This window comes from Cucumis melo, chromosome 8 (assembly GCF_025177605.1).
Source record: "Cucumis melo cultivar AY chromosome 8, USDA_Cmelo_AY_1.0, whole genome shotgun sequence".
Taxonomy (NCBI): domain Eukaryota; kingdom Viridiplantae; phylum Streptophyta; class Magnoliopsida; order Cucurbitales; family Cucurbitaceae; genus Cucumis; species Cucumis melo.
Window position 1 is genome coordinate 32,215,108 of NC_066864.1, and position 16,745 is coordinate 32,231,852.

General features: G+C 35.0%; 1 protein-coding gene across 1 annotated transcript; it reads right to left on the minus strand.

Moving 5' to 3' along the window:
* Window positions 1-2,909: 2,909 nt before the first annotated feature.
* On the minus strand, window positions 2,910-14,119 carry LOC103491156 (shaggy-related protein kinase kappa). Its single transcript, XM_008450985.3, has 13 exons — window positions 13,913-14,119; window positions 13,115-13,353; window positions 12,840-12,932; window positions 12,680-12,739; window positions 12,316-12,588; window positions 11,768-11,842; window positions 10,766-10,822; window positions 10,539-10,679; window positions 10,406-10,456; window positions 9,869-9,964; window positions 3,799-3,882; window positions 3,616-3,718; window positions 2,910-3,285 (listed from the first exon to the last, which is right to left on the minus strand). The coding sequence occupies exons 2-13, from the start codon at window positions 13,277-13,279 to the stop codon at window positions 3,197-3,199; spliced, it is 1,287 nt and encodes a 428-aa protein (XP_008449207.1). The 5' UTR covers window positions 13,280-13,353; window positions 13,913-14,119; the 3' UTR covers window positions 2,910-3,196.
* Between the last annotated feature and the right edge of the window lie 2,626 nt (window positions 14,120-16,745).

Below are 16,745 nucleotides of genomic sequence, written 5' to 3' on the forward strand. Positions count from 1 at the left end.
TTATTATTATTATTGTTTATTCATTTTATCTTTTACAGTAGTTTTTTTCAAGAGCATGTACAATTTGTCTTTTATATATTAACACACATTAATTAGCAATTTTTTTCTAATGACCAAGTTGTTGATTTGATATAATCTAAACAGAACTTAAATTTTAAAATTGCCTTCTACATAAGAAGCAGCAACAAAAAAAATATTTTCCAAATTTCCTTTCATTCAAAAAAATTGCATCTTTTGGTTTCGTATTCAATGATATGTTAAAAAAAATCATTTATTTTTTTCAAAAGCTCATTTAAACAAGCATAACCTTAAAAAATAAACAAGAATATTTCCATTGCATTAGAAGCATATTTTTGGGTTAAAATCATTCAAAAATTAATTTAATATTTGATTTTGGATAATTAAAATTAACAAGTTTTAGAAGGATTTTAAATATAAAAAGTTAAAATAACTTTCAAATTTGTAGAACAAACTCTAAAGAAAAATTTGCCTTTAATACATTGTATTACAAAGGGTTAAGGGAAAAAGATATGATAATTAATGCAAGAAGAAAGACCGACTAAATATCATGAAAATCACTTCAAAGTATTGAATTTTTTTGTCAAAAGTTTACTTGAAAAATATTGCAAAACAAAATTTTAAATTTTCAAAAAATAAAAAAAATAAAAGAAAGAAAAAAAAAAGGAAAAAGAAGTGAAAACAAAACTCCAAAGAAAAAAGATGCAACAATGTAATCTTGTGAATGAGATGTGTGGTCCGATGACTATAACTGACAAAGATGAGAAGTTGAATGAGATCCTAAAAGGTGAGGCATGAGAATATGAAGTAAATAGAGAAGCTAAAAAGCATGGATATAGATGGAGAATACCGATATGATACGACACAATATGGACATATTTTTTTAAAAGTTTAGACGAACATAGTTATCAACAACCACACCATATACATTTTTTACAAATATATATCATTTTTGTTATAGTAGAAAATTTAAGGTTAAAATGTTTATGCACTTGTAACTTGTAAGCATAAAAGAAAATAATGACTATAATATGTATTTTGCTCCTATTCAATATATTGACTGACTTTGTATTATGTTACCAAGTTTTGTATGTGTGTTGATCAAAGTATTGGATTGTGTAAGTATTGGACACATGACGAATATGGGTTATACTAACCAAATTAAAATGTCTACATGAGGTTTGGACATGGATACACATTAGACCAATATTGGATGGTTCAAGTATCGGACACGGACAAGGACTATGTTAACCAAACAATTATTGCATTCTTGCAAGTATTGGACACAACATACACAGTAAGCTAGAAAGCGTCTAACTAATATGATGATATGTGGATGTGCCAAAACATGGACACGGCCAAAGAAAAAGAAAGAAGTTCAATAACTGTGCTCTTGTGCTTGGTAAGTGTTGGTGCCAAAAACTCACATGTGGGTCTTGGTTGTCCTTTGGCTAACTCCTTTAGTTGAGTACTATCACCACTGCATGTTGAGCCAAGTAACTACTTATCTCTTTAAGTTGTAATTGATGAAACTATTTATAATGTCCTTTCTTATTCTTTAAACTTTCATACATGCATGTGTCAAAATAGGTGTCACTTCAAAAGGGCGAGCTCAATGTTTTTTCTTTTCTATTTTTAGGTATATGCATGGAGAGATAATGATCCCTTACAAATGGTATAGATTCCCATAATTAGAAATGCAATTTTCTTATATCGTGGGAATTATCAATTTTCTCAACCACATTTACTGCCTATTGGTAGACCCAAAAATTTTATTAACTGAGAGATTTATAATTCAACAAAAATGTGATGAGTAGAACTTGGAGGTGTTTTCTTAAAAATAGAAAAAAAAAACAATTATTTACATCGAAAAAAAACCACTAAAAAATAAATTTCATTACACTTGATTTTCCTGTGGAGTATAAATAACATTTGACAAATTTTCAAACTTGAACCTAGGACTAAAAGACAAGATTTACTATTAAAATAACTAACAATATTAATACTAAGTCACTAATATATAGAGAAAAGTATAAAATTGAGAGGGACTTGAGCTTCTAGTAAATTTGTTCAAACATCTGAAGCAGGTGCACAAAAAATCGGAGTAAAATACCAATAATTTGATTCCTAATAAAAAGAACATATTCGTTAATGACTGTTGTTTGATATTAACTTTCCTTCTTGTTTATTTGAATGGTACCTAATACTGTAGTTCTTTATATTGTGTAATTCGGTTGCTATATTCAGAGGCCCCCCATTGTCTTGCTCTGCATTTTTCATTTTTTTTCTTTTTTTGTTTTGGACGCTTGCTTAAACTTTGCTTTTCTTATCAATTTTGTATATAGAAACTAAGATGAGATATTTCTTAATTAAATGTATCAGAACAATTAATAGTCATAAGTTTAAAAAAATCACTGTTATTTAATTAACTATTTAATCATTTAAAATAAAGAAATCATTATAAATTAAATAAACATCTATATACATGCTTATAGAATCAACGTTTATCTATTTTGATTAATTTTATAATGGTGACTTGATAGTAATGATATGTTGATATTAATTTATTAATTAATTAAGCTATATTTTTACCATTCAATCTCTAAAGTATAAAAATAAGGATGGGCTTAGCTAAATAGCAAAGTTCCTATATCCCATCCCCCGAGTTTTAAAAAACGAAAACTTATAAAACAAATAAAAACGTCACGATAAAATGTTTGAAACAAAACCCCTTGGAAAATCAATTCCAACAAAATTCAACATACAACAGAATTCGTTCCACTACGTCTATTTGATTTTTCTTATTTCAAAAAAGCTAAGCAAAGGCAAAAGGAAGACAAAAATGGAAGGGACAACATTGAACAAGAGAGAAAAACAATACAAGATGTAGGTAGAGGTACACCATTAAACCATATTATGGGTATTGATTGACTGAAAAATATACACCATAAATTATCCGTCTTTATTTTAAATACAAAAATATCTTTTCTTCAACCAAACACAAAGCTTCAGATTTCTCAAAATCTTTACTGCTAAACTCTTTTTTCTCACAGAATGCACCCAAACCATTATAGATATAACCCAGCAATGGAATGGTGGATTCGAGATGTTTAGTTTACAACCGACTTGGAGCAGAATGACCACAAGCAGCACCAATGGAGACCTCTCATCTGTAGCTCTAGGTATGCAAAGCCATGAACAAGTTCTGCTTACGAGCATGCTCTGGGATAAGTCGATTAACTGTATCGGGTGGTATGCCAGCAAGCTCTGCCAAACAAAATAAACCCAAACCTCAGCATGACATGCGTGCGTGGAAGTAGATGAAAGTGTAACTTAAAACAAAAATCATTTTTGATGTTAGAGATAAACTCATCACGATGACAGATTTAATTGACTGGTGACAGAAATTACGTTTTGCATTAAAACTTGATAGAAATGTTACAGAATACCACACAATAGATCTCAAGTTCATCGATAATGGATGGGGGGTTAATGTACATGCGCAAGATACCTAGTCAATAATTAATTATGCAAGTAAAAGATCTCTGTAGCTCGGAACAACTTAGCACAAAGCAAGAGGTAAAACTGCAAACTCACCTTGAGGTTTAAAATTAAACAAGGGAGGAAGTGGGCGGCCATTCGGAAGGCGTGTATTTGGGTCTCTTAACTCATCAAAGAAGGGGTGGACACAAGCTTCCAACTGAAGACACAAAAAGTATATTACAAGAAATGAATAATCCCTACTCCCAGTAAAAGTTAAAAGAAGGAAGCTGAACTTACAGCAGTACACCGCAAATTCGGCGAATACTGGAAAAACCTGCATACAAGATCCACAGCTTCAGGAGGTAGACGTTTCTGGAAAACCTGTCCAGATTATGGTATCCAAAGAAATTTCCAGAGATGTCAATTCCTTTGCCTTTTTTTTTTTACAGTTACTTAAGGGTATTTTACAGCAACGAAGTAGGACTACACTACAGAGAAAGAGCTGCAACTTTCTCCAAATATTAGAATGACAATGTGAGATGAGCAAACTGTAAGGTATTCCCTTACTAGTACTTTTATTAATATCAAAAGAGTGCCAAAAGGCTACTCAATTCATTAGTGAGCAGAGAGCTTAACCTCCCTTTCCTCAATACTACTGGTTTCCTTACCAAAAGCTTCCCCTACCAAGCAACATCTTATTCTATATATAGGTATACCACTCATCAGTCCCATAAGCCCTAGTGGTCCCCATTATAACTAACTCTCACTCATGTGGGATGAGCAAACTTTTTGCCCCTTCTAGAATATTTCAATATAATTGGGGCCCTAACATCACCCCAGGGTCAGATTAATCTTGTCCTCGAGGTTGAAAGTTGCGAATTGCTGCTGAAAATCCAGGGCTGCCATCCAAGTGGCTTCATGATCCAGCAGGTTCTTCCAAGTCACCAATAATTCAGCAATTCCGGTGTGAGGGTCCTTTCGAGATCCAACAGCATCGTTTGGTTCGGCGATCCATTCAAAATTCTAAGTCTCAGGGTGACCAAGCTGGACTGCGCATTTGTCACCTACAAACTTCTTCAACTGTGAGACATGGAATACAGGATGGATTGTTGGTTCAAGGGGTAGTTCCAGCTTATAGGCAACCTCCCCTATGTGTTCTACCACTTGGTATGGCCCAAAGAATTTGGGTTTCAGCTTTTCATTACATTTATTTACTATTGACAGTTGCCGATATGGATGAAGTTTTAAATAAACAAGATCATTAACTTCCAGAATTACCTCCCTCCGATGGCAGTCAGCAAACTTCTTCATTCTGTTCTGGGCAGTGGCTAAGGGTTCTTTAAGAGCATTCGTAGTGATATCCCACTCAGTAAGGTGTTGATTCAATGTAGCATTCATGGTGTTTTGATTCCCATAGAATAGCAAAGGAGGTGATGGTCGGCCATACAAGGCTTGATGCGAGGTCATTTTAAACGAGCCATGGTACGTGGTGGTGTTGTACCAATATTTTGCCTAGTGCAGTCATGAAGCCCATTGTTTCGGTCTCTCACTGTTGCTTACATAGGTATGTTTCAATTTCCTTGTTAACAATCTCCACCTGTCCATCTGTTTGAGGGTGGTCCACAGTGCTTCTTCGGAGTGTGGTCCCCCTTGTGAGCAGAATAGTTTGGTCCAGAAGTGGCTTAGGAAAATCTTGTCCCTATCTGAGACAATGGATCGTGGGAACCCGCAGAGCTTAACAACTCCCTTGATGTATTTTTCTGCCACTGTTTTGGCTGTGTAAGGATGTTTTAAGCCCAAAAAATGCCCATATTTGCTGAGTCTATCCACCACCACCAAAATGGAGTCTATCTCGCCGGATTTTGGGAGCCCTTCAATTAAGTCCATCAATATATCGTCCAACACCTGCTCCAGAATTGGAAAGGGTTGATGAAGTAACCCGGCTGAGCTCATGGCATCACTCTTATTTTTCTGACATACAGCACATTGCTCAACATGTTGTTTTGTATCAGCTTTCATTCCCTCCTAAAGTTCCCCTTGTAACCTCTTGTACGTTCATAGGAAGCCTGAATGTCCCCAATTGCCAAGTCATGATAAAGGTGTAGCATGGCTGAAATTAGTTTGGAGTTCTGTGAGAACCAATCTGTCTTCGTACAATAAATTGTCCTGGTGGGTCGAAAATTTTGAAGATGTAGCTAGGTCTTCATGGATATGATTCCAGATTGTCAAGAGCTTCAAGTCTTCCATTATCTCCTCCTTGGCCACTTCGATATCAATCAGACAAGGGACGCTTAGATTGGCTAAGTGGGCCACTTCAGGTACCCTAGAGTGAGCATCAGCCACTTTGTTTTCGGGTCCTGGGCAGTATAGATTTCAAACTCATATCCTAACAGCTTGGAGACCCATTTTTGATGCTCCAGTTGGACCACCCTCTGCTCAATTAAGAATTTAAGAGTGCTTTGATTCATACATATAATGAATCATTGTCTAAGCAAATATGGTCACCATCGTTGAACCACCATAACCACTGCTATCAATTCTCTCTCATCGACTGACTTTTGTCCAGCTTGGGGGGAAAGAGTATGGCTGAAGAAGGCCACCGGTCGTTGATTTTGCATCAAAACAGCTCCAAACCCAAACCCAGAGGTAGTGCTAGCACTGGGAGTGTCACCATGGATTTCTTTAGTTTCTGAAACGCTTCACATTTGCTTCCCAGCTCCAAATAAACCAGCCAGTACGAAATATTTGGTCAATGGAACGGCTAGACTGTCATAATTCGCCCCAAATCATCGGTAATACCCTTTCAATCCAAGGAACCCCCGTAACTCCCGTAGATTCGTTGGAGTTGGAAATAAAATCTTGGCCCTCAGTTTTTCTGGGTCTACCCCCCTCCCTCCGGCTGAAATCAAGTGTCCCAAATACTCCACCCTTGTCTGGGCAAATCGGCATTTGTGTCCGTTCAAGTAGAGCCAATTTTCTTGCCGGGATTCAAAACATCAATACAAATCTTGTACACGCTCAGAAAAATCAGTGCTATAAATCAGAATGTCATCGAAGAAAACAAGTATAAACTTGCGCAAATAGGATCATAATATTTGGTTCATCAATGCTGGGAATGTCGAGGGGGTGTTCATTAGTCCTAATGGCATAACCACCCCTTGTGAGTTCGAAAGGCTATTTTCTTGATGTCTTGAGTCTGCATCCTGATCTGGTGATAGCCCGATTTCAAATCTAGTTTGGAGTATATTTGAATCCCATAGAGTTGATATAATAGCTCTTTTACCAGGGGAATTGGGAAACAATTTGGGATCGTGATATGATCCAATGCCTGATAGTCGATACAAAATCATCGTCCCCCATCTTTCTTTCGTACTAATAGCATTGGGTTTGAGTAAGGACTCCCACTTGGTTGTATAGTTCCCACTTGTAGCATATCATCAATCATTTTCTCAATCTCGTTTTTCTGATGATGAGCGTAGCGACATGGCCTTACGATCACTTTGTGTTCCTTCCATAATATTAATCTATTGTCCACTTCTCGAACTGGTGGCAATTCAGTAGGCAGAACAAATAATTTCGAAAATTCACTTAGTAGAGCATATAACTCCTCAGGTTGGTCATTGGCAGTTGTGGTGGTTATATGAATATCCCCTGGGTCAATGTAGCCCTCTAAGTCTCGACATTCTACCAAAAATCCTTGGTCAATCTCTCCCCATGCTTTCGTCATTTTTTCTAAAGCTACTTTGGCCCGAGTTAACGATGGGTCTCCTCGCAATACAATCTTCTCAATCCCCTTGCCTATAGTTCATTGTTAGAGCCCTCCCATCCACTTTGGTTGTCCCTAATGTACGAAGCCATTGCATACCTAATACCACTTCCACATCCCCCAACTCTAAGGGTAGAAAATTTTCCACTATCGTCAACTTCCCTATTGTTAACACCACCCCTCTACATATCCCTTTCCCTCTGACTGTCGCTCCCGTTCCCATAATTATCATTTCAAATCAGAGGTAGCTCTAACTCATCAACTACTCTATGCACACGATGAAATTATAGGTAGCGCTGCAATCAATGAGGACTATTACTTCTCTATTCTCAACAATTCCTTTCACTTTCAGGGTGCCTAGCAAAGAAAGTCCCATACTGAATTCAACGACAGTTCAGCCACATCCACTACTTCTGCTGTTTGAAGCTCAATGGCCTCCTCATCACGTGGTACCATATCATCGAATATCTCAACCTTGTTTCTGTTTTCATCTACCACAAACATCCTCATATTGCATAACTCTTTCGCTTTGCACTGGTGTCCCAAAAAGAATTTCTCATCACAACAAAAGCATAATCCATTGTTCCTCCGACTTTTGAAATTCACATCCATGAGGCATCAGCCCAGCATTTCCCTTTCGATTTCCATCGTCACAGTACCTATCAGAGTGATTGTACAAGTGGTGAACTCTTTGCGTTTCCGACCCTCAAAGCTTTTGGCCATTTCCGTTTTAGGGTTTCCGACTAGCGTTGGGCCCTTCTTCTTTTTTTTCTTTTTCCTATTCTCAAGCCATTCCTTTATTTTCTATCTTTACTGCATCTAACGACATGGATTCCCAACACTCTAACTCAACCTTAATCACTGGTCCAGGCCCGTGACAAAGGTTTCTAGCAAGACTTCATCAGTAAGATGCGACAGACACCAGCGCCATCATCTTCTCAAAACAACTGCAGTACTCCTCAAATGTTGATTCCTGCTTAATCCTTAGGAACAGTCCCACTAACGTCCCCTCTCTTGACGATCAAAATCAATTCAGCAACCGTATTCTTAGATCGTTCTAGTCCTTGAAGGATTCACGATCCTCTTTACCGTTGTACCAGTTCAAGGCTACTCCCTCAAAACTAATCACCGACACTGTCATTTTTTCTTGATCAGATAGTTTGTGGATATGGAAATACCTCTCGGCTCAAAGGAGCCAAATGTCCAGGTCATCGCCTCAGAAAACCAGCATTTCAACCTTTTTGAACTTGCTTCAATTGACCACTTCCTCACGTCTTCAATCCAGCACTCACCTCCACCTTGTCCCCTTCCTGGTCTTCTTTTTCCTTGCCCTTCTTGGACAAAGACCCACTCACCACTTCCAAGACCCTAGCGTAGTTCCTGATCATCACGACCTCAGCCGATAATGCTAAAATCGATTTCAACAGTCGCTACCCCTTCTTTTAACTTCTCTACACTGCTTTTGAGACTCATGATCTCTTGTTCCGTCGCTTCTAGTTTCTCCTCAATCCTTTCATGTGCCATCTTCTTAGCTTTTCCTAGGACGAATGCTTTGATACCAATTTGTAAGGTATTCCCTAGCTAGTACTTGTATTGATATCAAAAGAAGGCTCAAAGGCTACAATTTCTAGAGTGTAGAGAGCTTAACCTCCCTTTCCTAAAGACTACTGGTTTCCTTATCAAAAGCTTCCTCTATCAAGCAGCATCTTATTCTATATATAGGTATACCAATCCTCACTCCCATAAGCTCTAGTGGTCCCCATTATAACCAACTCTCACTCATCTTACCCTTTTTACCCCTTCTAAAACATTTCAATATAATTGGGGCCCTAACACAAACATTATGAGACATATGTAGAATGCAACACCAAAATAGACAAAAACTTTTAGGGGTGTTTGGCCCAATGAGCTTGTGGATCCCACTACTAAAAAACATCGCTTTCATATCTCATTAACGCCTTACAGTACAACTCTTGAGACTTCCCAACTCCTTAGAGTTCCACTCTTTACAAACGGGCCCCCCCAGCCCCCCCAAATGAAAGAACTGGATTGATGATCTAGGACAAGGATGCAGACAACAGACAAGTCAATAAACATGTTCAAGGAAAAGGTTTGGAATAACAAGTCTTTCCTCTGCAATTATCCAATGTTCGAAAATTGCGTCTACTATACCTCTTAGGTAATTAACTAATTCCATGCACAAGCTACAGCCAAATACCAAGTGCTCATATTACTGAGGATTAAACACTCTCAGGCCTCAGGTATGCAAACATAATAATACCACTAGAAAGGAACCTCCAAAGGAAACTTTTTGTGACAACCAACACGAGCAAAGAACATGGATCAGAGGGGCTGGGGAAGAGATGATCCATCATTAATCCATCTGGGATACTAAGTAAAGATTATTCAAGAATAAAAAAATTACACTGGGAAGATCCAAATTGTTAAAGCCATGCTGTAGTGTATAATACAGCAATGAACCAAGACAAGACATGCCTCTTTCAAATAAGAGCCTTTTATTGGAAAATAGATGCAATTTCTTGAAGCAAAATATAAAATTACATTGAAAGAATTTGAAAGAGTAAGGAAACATAAACTTGCCTTATGCCAGGGATGAGGCTTAATCTGTGGGAATTTGAATTCAGTGTAGTTTGGGTTCATGCATTTTATTTCTTCTCTGGTTGGAGTTCCCAAAACCTGTATATGTGAATGAAATTTTCAAATGATAAGTTCAGCAAGATTTTGTAAATAAGATCAGTTTCCAACTGCAGACATAAATAACTGGCAGGTATCTCATTCAATTACATAGAACCATAATGTCAAAATTTTCCAGTACATTTGCCAAAAGTACAAGAATAACAAAAAGTAGGAACTTGATAAATGATCCAATCATAAGAACTACGGAGACCGATCCAAACATTCTAAAGCCAATATGATCCAACATAGAAGTTAAGAACCCCTAATTCTCCTAATCAAAAATACATACTACACATGTTATACCAAGTCGTACTAAAAGTATGATTTTACAATCTTGAATGCTATAGCAAACCTACCCAAGTCCACTTGAGACTTGAACTCAAATGAGAAAAGGAAAAAACAAAAATAAATTAAACGTGAGGAAATAAATAGATGACCCACCTTGATAATCTCAACTAGTTGGTCGACTCCACTTTCACCAGGAAAAAGGGGCTGAAAAAGTTAACAGGGTCATCACTCATCAGTATCTTGAATAAACAGGCGCAAGATCCAAATAATTTTTCTAGTAAACCACCTTTCCGAGAAGTAGCTCAGCCATCACACATCCAGTCGACCATATATCAATTGCAGTAGTGTACTCAGTGGCACCAAATATGAGTTCTGGGGCACGGTAGTATCTTGAGCAAATGTATGAAACATTAGGCTCACCTTTCACCTGAAAAAACGGCAAACAAGATTAAATAAATTCTGAAGAAAAAGACAACAAACTTCCACTCCGTAAAGGGTTCAAAAACTACTTACCAGGACTTTAGCACTCCCAAAGTCACAAAGTTTGAGCTGATGTGTATGTGGATTCACCTGGAAATGAAAAGTTCATCTTGAGGCATCACTCAAGGAGAGTTTGGTAAATGTTTAATCCATTTATTTTTCTCTTTTTAGTCTCATTTAGTCAAACCTCAAAGAAGAAGATAAATAACGGACACAAACACATTTGAATCCATTCTACTAAAAAATCCATTAACCCTAACTTCCCAGCCATCCAATCGAATGCTTATGAAATATGCATATAGGTGAAAATATAGACACTAAAAGACTTGAGGCCAAATTCTATGGCCGACCAGAAGTTATTACAAGAGCCAGCTCCTTGTATGGAAAGTAATAGTTACAGGAGCAGAACACAATTAATGCTGATAGTAATAACCGATACCATTGATATGCGTCCCATAGAGCCTTCCACTTTAAGTCAAGTTAACCACCAAATAAAATATCCTCATCTTATACATAATGTGTACAACTAATTCAATCAAGTAATCTAGAATTTTTTTTCAGTACCAAAACTCATAGCACGTGTAACCCACGCAATTCTCAAAATTCCAAAAAAAATAATAATAAAAGATTAATAAAAATAAAAACTAAAATTGCACCATGTTTCATTTCTTTTATGTTAGATGTTATCGTAAAACAAAATACTATTTCCATTATAAAATTAAAATAGATGAAAAGCTGGCGAGAAGGCTACCACCAAAGGAAGAAAAGGTAAATGTATGAAATAAGACAGTTGAGACTCAATTATGAAGGAGTAAAATACAGGAATATCCTCAAAGACCTAGCCAGATTCCAAAGTGATGGAAGAAAAGATCTAACACCGCATTAGAGGGGGCTTTTTCTTAGGGTGACATAAGAAGAAAAACATGTAAACATGAAACAATTATGAACAATATCATAGCTTATAAAACATTATGCTAAGTTCATATGCAACAAGTCTCAAATGTAAACCTCAAACTTGTGAGGGAAAAATCTTACAAGTAAGTTCTGAGGTTTGATATCCCGATGACAGATACCAATGCAATTATGTATGTAAGCAAGTGCCCTACATATCTGCACCATAAAAGACAAATGATATAAGACTCTAATAGTAAAATTATCAAACAATAAAATCCACATAATATTGATCTGGAAACCAAAATGCTGTTTGTTATTAACTTATAACATTGTTACATGCAAAAACATATGCTTCCCAGAAGCCTAACACATTAGCAGAAACCTTCAAATAGCAAGTCACACACAAATAATTCGACAAGAAAATGGAACAAGAGCCCTTCCACTACGAGGAGTGTAAATGTGATCATTTTCTATAAAACAGAGACACAATGTGGTGTGGCCACTGTAACAGAACTAACCAAACTTGTTCCACCAAATTTTACAATCTCAATTCACAAACTACCATTCCTCATACCTTCATTCACTAACTCAAATGATGCAAACTCTCTTGAAGTTGTAACTTGTACGTACCACAAGGAGGTATAAAGATGGAAAAATCAAATCTACTGCAATTATTTTCTATCAAATACCTGATAGGTATAAAGTTTAACATAGATTAAGGGCATCCGCTGACTAATCCTGCTGTAGTTCCTTGCAATACGGTTGACAGTTTCAGGAACAAATTCAAGCACTAGGTTCAAATAGACCTCCTCTTTGTCTGTTGTTGAAAAGAAACAATGCTTTAGGGAAACAATATTTGGGTGATCCAACATTTGCATAATCTGTAGCTCCCTATTCTTGTATCGCTTGTCTTGAAGGACCTTCTTGATTGCAACAATTTCTCCAGTTTCTCTACATTTTGCCTATCAAAAGTCACCAGGTTAACTCAATTTTTCAACTACGAAGTCACATGGAAGAAACATAGAATAAGCATCACATACCCGTAATACTTACTTGAAAAACAACACCAAAAGAACCGGTTCCAACTACATGTTCTGCGATATAACTGATATTCTGGCATACCAGCACAAAGCATATGTCATAGAGAACAATTAAGACACCATACTCAATGATCACATAATCAAATGCTATTTGTAACATGTTTGCCTCAAACCTGCTTAGATTGACCATTTCGACCACCGATTGTGGTTCTTATCACATGCCCTGCTTCAGCACCCACTCCGTCAATTATGTCTGGCTCACTATCCTACAGGAATGAAATCATAAAAATGCCAAAAGAAAAATGGGGAAGTAAAGGTGCCATGCTATCATCTATAACAAATAAATTGGCTAAAGCTTCTGCTGACTACAATAAGGGATTGCAAAAGTTTCAACAAACTATCAAAAATTGGGCAAGAAAATATAAATAACCAAAATCCAAAAACTTACTCTGTCCTCATCAGTGTCTGTCTTATCCCTTAGTCTCATCTCAAGCATCTCTCTCCCAAGCCAGTCCACTGAACTAGATGAACCCTTGAAGCCATTGATAGACCTAGAACTACCAACTCCCCCATTTCCTAGGCTTGCAGACGCCATTTTATTATCTCTGTTCATTAGGAGTACCAATATTAATTACCATCACGCGTCTTAGTACTCCTACACTCCACACGACCCGAGCACCAAGGTTTCTATTGAAATGGCAAGAAATAAAGTTAGGGACGAAACAAAAAAAAAAGGACAATTAGCGAAAAAGACGATGATAAAAACCCCAAGAAAAATATATAAATGGTAACAGATCGAAGGAGATAAATTCCAAAGATATTAAAAAAAAAATACGATTACGATACTCCGACAAAAACAGATTATGCTATTTAGTAAAGAAGGCAAACAAGATTCCCCCATTATAGTTCGTTTTCTTTTGAACACCGAAAATGGGTCTTTATAACAATCACAATCAGAATCAGAATGCGAATAAAGTATTCAACCATGATCTACCTACAGACTCAACCAATAAAGCAAACATCCTCGGTTGGATCTAAACTTCAATCACACAACCTCCATTTTGCAAAACAAAACCCAAACCCAAAATTCAATGAAGAGAGAAAAGCAATAAGACAAAAACATATGAGCGATAGAATTGAGTTAGGGATTAGAATCGGAAAGGATTAGAGATGAATTAGGGAAATCAACCCTAAAAACGAAGAGAGAATCGAAAATTAAAGCAGATCGATGAGAAAGCATATGAACCTGGTAGGATTTCGGCGGAGAGAGAAAGTAATGGTGGTTCATCATAAGAGTCCAATGAGAGAAATTGGTGGGAGAATTTTGTATGGCGATGGGTATGGTTTGTAAATTTATGGAGTGGCCATGGTGGGGGAGTGGAGGTTGGATTTTTCTCAGTTAGCGTGAAGTACAGTCAGGTAGAGGAGAGAGTGTGTGGAGCTTTGTGATTTCTTGAAATAAAACAGGATATCAAAAATAATAATTAATTATACAAAACCAATAATTTTTTGGTATCTTTTTTAAATATTTTCTTTATATTTCAAAAATAAAATACGCCATTTGAAATTTTGAAAGTTGTTATACTTTTTAATTGTGTAATCGAATTTCAAAGTTAGATAAAAAAAAAAAAAAAAGTTGATGTCCCAAATTTAAACAACTTAACATATGTATTATTTATATCATATCTATACTAACAACATTTTGACATTATTTTTTGAAAAATTGCACCCCATGACAAAGAAAATTTTAAAAAAATGTTGTCCATAGCACCTCATCTTGTATATTATAAATATAAAAATTATAACAAGTAATTAGATATATCTTAGGGCTATCAAAGGTTATTCGATTTTAAATTTACTATTTTTACAATTTAAAAAATATATTGACAAATAGATCCTATTATCATAAAATTTGTTGCTATTTTTGCAAACATCTCTTCTCTGTTCTTGTTTTTAATAGATTTTCTTATAATATAATAGAAATGTCGATGCACTTTGAAACATGATATTAATATCATATAGTAACAACCTACCTTAAATTTTAGTATTCTATAAATTTTTTGATACTCAAATGTTAAGTATCGAGCGAGTTTATCCAAAATTAATCAGAGTGTATATAAGACTAAGCTAGTTTGAATATTCAAATATATAATTTTTGATATTACTAATTTTTTAAGTTTAGGAATTTAAATTTATGGGGGAACTTTTTATATTTGTGTTACAAACCTTTAATGAATATCATTAATGAAAGAGGTGTAAATTGACCTAATTTATGATTTTAGATGGAGCATATAAGTAAGAGTCGTGGAAGCTTTTCAAAATCGAATATTATGATTAATGTTGTGGTTGGTGATTTAACATACTCCTTCCTTATTTGATAAATTTTTTAAAATATACATTTTATTTATTATAGAAAAAAAGTTACATTTTAATTTTGAAAAAAAAAATTATATTTTTAAGTAAAATTACTGTAAACGATCAAAATATTAAAAATAATTATAAAATATAACAAACTTTCAGATTCTATCGATAATATATAGTAATAGACTTCTATTAATAGTGTCTGATATGAGCGATATTGATATGTCTATCGTTGATAAAATTTGATATATTTTATAAACATTTTAATTTATTTTTTTATATTTGAAAATATCTCTATTTTAGTTTCAATAAAATTATTGTAAGAAGAAATGCAAAAACCAATCGTTTATGGAGAGATCTCTGCATTCTTCGAATATAAAATTCAAGAAATGCTAGTTTCAATAAATTTAAAATATTGAGTATGAGATAAAATTATTGGACCACCTAAAGATTGAACATCCGTCCATTAACGTTAAGAGTAATGTTGATGGAACTAAAAGTAGTAATTAGTTGATCAAATAAGATCATCTTTGGTAACAAGATAAATGGTAATGAATATTTTTTTTATTGAACTTGTTTCAAATCCTATGTGAGTTTGCATAGGCAAGCACATATTTACCTTCAATAATTTCAAGGGCTTTCACTTTGACACGTTTTCACCTGTGATTGCTTAGAGTCTATCTTCCATTAATAGTTACTTTTTACTGCATCAATCATGTACCCAATTATTGTATAACATTTCTCACGAACATCTACAATCGATCTAGTGCGTTTGATGATAACTCCTTCTTTAACAACGGTATCACTACTAAAGATAATATTCCCTACATTTTCGTTCTTGAAATTTAATCTAAGAAGCGAGTAAAAGAAGAATGAAATTGTGATCGATTAAGTTTAGTTGCATTATATTAGTTAGACTATGTTTTGTTTGGTTATTTGAAGACAGAGTTATGAATTGATTGACCAATAAAATTATATTCAAATAACAAAAAAGAAAAGTTTCTCAAACAAATTTAGTTTATGTGGTCTCTTTTCATACCCATTGGTTAGAGAAACAACTTTATACATGAATACAATCACATGTAAGATGGACTCTTTGGTCCTTTCATAAAGATAGAGTCCTCATTTTTCCAAAGCATTGGTTTATACCCTAAAAAACTTCCTCCAATTTTTCTCAATTTCCCATAATGCCCCTCTCAGCATCAATTTCCCATGCACCCGTAAGATAAAGTTTTCCACTTTATTGGTTTAAAATTTTAGACAAAGTGCAATTAAGTGCATAATGCGACAGAATTTTAAATCTCAAAATCTTTTTATATTCAAAATTTATTTTAATAATAAGCGGAACAAAAATGTAAAATTAAGCATTACACTGTGTGATTTGGATGCATCTAAAAGTGATTCAAATATCAAATTTCAAATATGACAAAAAGTGACGATTTTTAACGGTTTTTAAATCATTCACAAATAAGTAGTAAGTCTTTTTCCCTCGTCTCGCTCTTGTTTTGTTTTTCCAATAGATCCTACCACTTCATTTAACAAGTTTTTTAAAATTTCAACTTAACAATGCAAGAGAGTTCAAACTTCTAGTATAAGATCAAAATATATATACAAATATTTTAACTAATAGACATATACTTGAGTTGGTTAAAATTTTTCCATGTTCAATCAACACCACCATTAAATCCAACAATGTCAATTATAACCTATACGATTAT